Source organism: Pagrus pagrus, assembly GCF_965226575.1.
Source record: "Pagrus pagrus genome assembly, chromosome: 7".
NCBI classification, from domain to species: Eukaryota; Metazoa; Chordata; class Actinopteri; order Spariformes; family Sparidae; genus Pagrus; species Pagrus pagrus.
In genome coordinates this window covers 16,659,162-16,664,220 of record NC_140191.1, presented here as the reverse complement: position 1 = coordinate 16,664,220, position 5,059 = coordinate 16,659,162, and the positions used below count along the sequence as shown (strand labels likewise).

At 43.1% G+C, this 5,059-nt stretch overlaps 1 protein-coding gene across 1 annotated transcript; it reads left to right on the top strand.

Moving 5' to 3' along the window:
* Positions 1-3,287: 3,287 nt before the first annotated feature.
* Positions 3,288-4,367, top strand: hoxa13b (homeobox A13b; the record flags this gene model as incomplete). The annotated part of the gene is made up of 2 exons (XM_084356818.1): positions 3,288-3,921; positions 4,114-4,367. The coding sequence occupies 2 exons, from the start codon at positions 3,288-3,290 to the stop codon at positions 4,350-4,352; spliced, it is 873 nt and encodes a 290-aa protein (XP_084212944.1). The 3' UTR covers positions 4,353-4,367.
* Positions 4,368-5,059: the final 692 nt, after the last annotated feature.

Sequence of the window (5,059 nt, the reverse complement as noted above, 5' to 3'; positions counted from 1 at the left end):
GAGGGAGGGCGGCATGTTTCTGATCTAGTTTGCCAAGAGCCACTGAGGGGCCAAGGTGCCACAGGTCATGCGATCACAAGACAAACCCATAAAAAGTCCATTAAGCACTGTAGGCTAAGAGCTGTGTTGTCATCTACTTGATAGGTGCTGCAAACAGAGCAGCACTTTGGTCTCAGGCCTCCAGCACACTGTGACACAGAGAGAGAGTCTGGATGCGCGTCATCCTCCTCTCCAACACTTTCTAATAACATCTGCACTCAGAAGTCTGGAGGATTCAGTTAAAACACGTTGATACACATTTGTCCTGTGTGCATTTTTTTTTTTTTTTTACATATAACACATGACATTTTGCAACAAAGCGAGAGGATGCATGTTGAATGTTGGCTGTAAGTGAGCTGACAGACTGCTCGTCACTGCCTTCTTGTCCCAAATTATTCTTTGGTTTCATCGTGCAGCACGCCGAGGTTTTCTTTGACATTTTGCTCTGGAAGCGATGACAAAAAAGTCATAAAGGTCTATTGTCAATTTTATGTGGCTTTAATTGTGACTCCTTGTCCAATGTCCAAAGTTTACACTCTGTGTTGTGTTATAAAAAGAAAAAGAAACGAAACTAAATCCTGCTTATGTGAGAACTGTAACGTTAGCAGAGGTGGCAAAAGTAGCTACAGCATTATTTACTCAAGTAGAAGTACTTGATTTTTACTTGTGTATAAAATACTCTGGTAGAAGTACTGATTCAACTTCGTTACTCAAGTAAAAAAAAAAAAAAAGTACAAGCTCTGAAATGTGTGAAAGAAAAAGTGAACCTCACGTCATATTAATGTAATTGAAGGACCCTTGAACTTAAAGGTGGAATCAGTGGGATTTGTCCGAGCTGTTCGTAAACGCACCACAAAGATAATGTTGCGTCTCATTCTCAGGACTTTATACACCGACACATTTCAACAGAAAAATAAGAAAATAAGAAAAAGCTGCCGGCTCTGTGCAGGAGATACACACATGTATTGGGTTGTTAGAGCACGTGCTGCAAACTTATGAGACCAAACCAATCAAAATGATTGCAAAGCGTTATCAAAATAATTAGCTACCAGTCCAGGTCTGTGTAGGTATCATTTTATTTATTTGATTCCAAGAGAGCGAAATTATTTTTAATATCATATTTATATATTTCAGAAGTCCTGCATATTTGAGTCTCGTGGGCCTGTTTTAGTTTAATTTGACGTCAGCGTTCCCACTTCAACTCACAGACGTGGTAATTAATTACACGTTTAACACGATCGCATCATATCTATTCGTCAGAATTAAGTACCTTAATTTTTAAATATCTGCACGTGTGTGTGTGTGTGTGTGTGTGTGTGTGTGTGTGTCGAAATGAAAAGATGGAATGAAACTCTTCCTCAGCAGCAGCAGCAGCTCGCGGCCTGTCTGCTGTCCAGACACGGATCCTCTTTTTCTCTGTCTAACAGGCTGAACAGCTCAGTCACATCGTGTATACCAGCTGCTGCTGGAGCGTGAACGACGTGGCTGAGATGATTCCTGCTCTGCACCTTCTCTACATTTTATTTTTTTTTGCCTGTTTGTTTTAACGCGAAATTAAATAACGAACGCATTTTTCTCTCCAAAAACACAGACAATTCCCGATGAGTTCAGCAGGAGTCTGTTAACGTGACAATGCAATAAAACAAACTGGGCAAAAAAAACACAAAAAAATGAGTCCTGAACCTTTTCACCGACATAAAACATTATGCTTTTCTCCTGAAACCACTGCTCGCTCCTGCCTACCCAGCTATGAACCCGGGCCATAAAGATTTACAGCCTCAAAAGGTGGGAAAACTCTATTAAAAATAAAAAAGGTGCTCAAATTTAGGTGGGGAGACATTTCTCCGCGTCTGTGGTCTCAACTCAGAAATGTTTCAACAAAACCGAATCTGCGAGTAACAGTATGCGTCCATATTCACCTCATTGAGGGTGTCAGTGCTCCCACACAGCTGAATGGTTCACTGTTATATATATATATGTATAAAAATACTGAACCGTAAACAACCTTTTATTTTGATTCTTGCGCTACAGCCTCGTTTTCATGAACGATTTGTTTATATGTCGTATATGTGCCCAGATGTGTGAGTGGTCCAGCTCTGCGCAGGGAAACCAGAGGCCACCTATGGAGGCCGGATTCAGGATTTCGAAGAAGAGTTTATTTTCCTCTAAGTCACTTTTCACTCCAGTAAAAGTGTAAAATAATTCACCTGCAGCTCTGATTTTGAACATTTTAATGCCGATAGATTATTTTCTAGTCACCAAAATCTGAGAGCTTCTTGTTTTTAATTCTAAAAGAGTTCAAGTAACTAAAAAAAAAAAACGAGCCCAGTCTCTCGATGCCTCTTTCGGCATTCAGCGGTGTTTTCTCTTCGGGCTTCCTGGCTTGAAGTGGCTATTTGGCCAGACTGCAACTTTCAACTTGACCTTGGCCTCCAGCCGCGTCCAGCCCGTTTGAGGAAGAGTGCAGCCAAATGTGGCATGCTTTTGGTCTTTTTGTGGACACTGAAATTGTGTCTGGATTTGCACGTTGTAGCGCGAAAATGTGAGAACGACTGAATGTTATTGTTGCTATAATACGCGTTTTAAATGTTTCCATAAGACACCAGCCTGTTTCTTTTTAAATCGTCTGCTTTAAAAATCCTCATTCTGAGCCAAACAGTCAGTCAGATTATTCAGTGAAATTATTGTATATTTAGTAAAAGTCTGCACCTTTGACTGAAATCTTTAGATAAAAAGCCGAAATAATCATTTAAATCCACATATCTGAAAACAGTTTTGCTTCCTCTTACATGAGGAGCCCGTGCAGCCAAAATGGCACGCGTAATTACGCATCAAAAAAGCATAAATCATACAGTTTTCTCATGTCATGTGTTAAACAATTCATCATATACGCGTGTTGTGATGGCACAGAACTACAGACAAGCTTGCCTCACACAAAGTTTCTCTCAGCTCGGGACTCAAATATCACTTTAGTGTGGAAAAATAATCCCCCCGACGCTCCTTTAAATATCTAAAACATGGATCTACTGATGTGCAGCAGCTCGTCGCAGATATACAGCTCGATCTGCATTATCTGATGTCTAGACGTTTATCATCTCCTTTGCATATCACGTGCTTGGCCCTGGCCAATAACCTCGCGATCTTTATGTACTCAGGCGTGTTGGTATCGTTACTCTGCCCGAGTCCCTGTCTCTGCTCAGTCGAGGGGATTTTGAAAAAGAGTTGGTCGTCTCGATGTAGGGCATGCTATGACCGCTTCATTACTCCTCCACTCGCACTGGATTGACCCGGTGATGTTCCTCTACGACAACGGCTTGGATGAGAGAAGCAAGAACATGGAAGGATTTACTGGAGGCAATTTCGCTGCGAACCAGTGCAGGAATTTGTTAGCGCATCCAACCTCGCTGGCTCCCAGCACCACCTACACCGCTAGTGAGGTGCCAGTCTCTGGCATGGGGGAGCCTGGCAAACAATGCAGCCCCTGTTCTGCCACCCAAAGCTCGCCCAATGCGTCTTTGCCCTATGGATATTTTGGCAGCAGTTATTACCCATGTAGGATGTCACACGGCAGCGTCAAGGCGTGCGCGCAGCCCTCTGGTTATGGCGATAAATACATGGACTCGCCGGTGTCTGGTGAGGAGTTCTCGACCAGGGCGAAGGAATTTGCATTTTATCAGGGCTACTCTTCGGGTCCTTACCAGCCCAGCTACTTGGACGTCCCTGTCGTCCCTGCGCTCAGTGCTCCATCTGAGCCAAGGCACGAGTCTCTGCTGCCCATGGAGCCCTACCAGCCGTGGGCCATCACCAACGGGTGGAGCGGTCAAGTTTACTGCACCAAAGAGCAGCCACAGTCCAATCCTCTGTGGAAGTCCTCGTTACAAGGTATTTTATTGTTTTACTATCACAGAAATGAGCTGTTAAACTTTATGAAATATGTGCATGAAAAGGAAATTTTAAAGCGCCTGGAAGAGGAAAATTAAAAGAAAACTAGAGGAATAAATGTTGCCAAAAAAACAAAACATTTTCAGTCTGATGTCCAGCAGATTAAGATGTGATATTTCTCCCTCTCCACAGACACTATATCTGGAGGGGACAGCTCTATCCGCCGTGGGAGGAAGAAGCGTGTGCCTTACACCAAGGTGCAGCTCAAGGAACTGGAAAGGGAGTACGCCGCCAATAAATTCATCACCAAGGACAAAAGGAGGAGGATATCCGCGCAGACGAACCTGACAGAGAGACAAGTGACAATCTGGTTTCAGAACAGACGCGTGAAGGAGAAGAAAGTGGTGAATAAATTCAAGAGCTCCAGTTAGCTCCGGAGACACTGAGGCAGGGGGGACATGGATGCGCCTTCATCCAAGAAACTGTGCTATAATTTATTACGTTAGATGAGCGGGTTCTCTGTCGCCAGAGCGGCTCTGTTAGTCTGTTCTGACCTACACGTTTCCTTCCTCACGTCCTAATTGGAACCAGTCGATGCGGCCTGTTGACAGAAGATCGGAAATGGTTTGCAGCGAGTTGACCGAGGCGATTCTGTGAGAGGATGAATGATCTCCTGCAAATACTCACCAAACAATGAGACATTACCCCGAGTTATCCTGCGCTTTTATTTTATTTAATCCAGCCCAGAAATGAAGACTGAAGCCCCTGGATCATGTAGGCTGCGATGAGTGATGCAGTGGTGAACAAGCCGGTGGCTCAAGTGTCTTTTTCAGGCTGTTTATTTTATTTAATCCAGCCAAGAAAATTAAAGCTGAAAGCCACTGAGTCCTTTACAATAAGTGATGCAGTGGTGAACAGACTCACAGAGACTTTCAGGCTGCAAACAGGCACATTTAGACACATAATAATTAAATTATAGGAAAAAGAATCTCAGATAATATTCCCAGCATAATTAATTAATACATTATTAAATGCTGCAGGTTTTTTTTTTTCTCCACATCCGAAACATTTACGCTTTATTTAAAAACAATCCTCCATCTGTCAGCTGATGAGCCAGGATCTGATGAAACTAAACCTA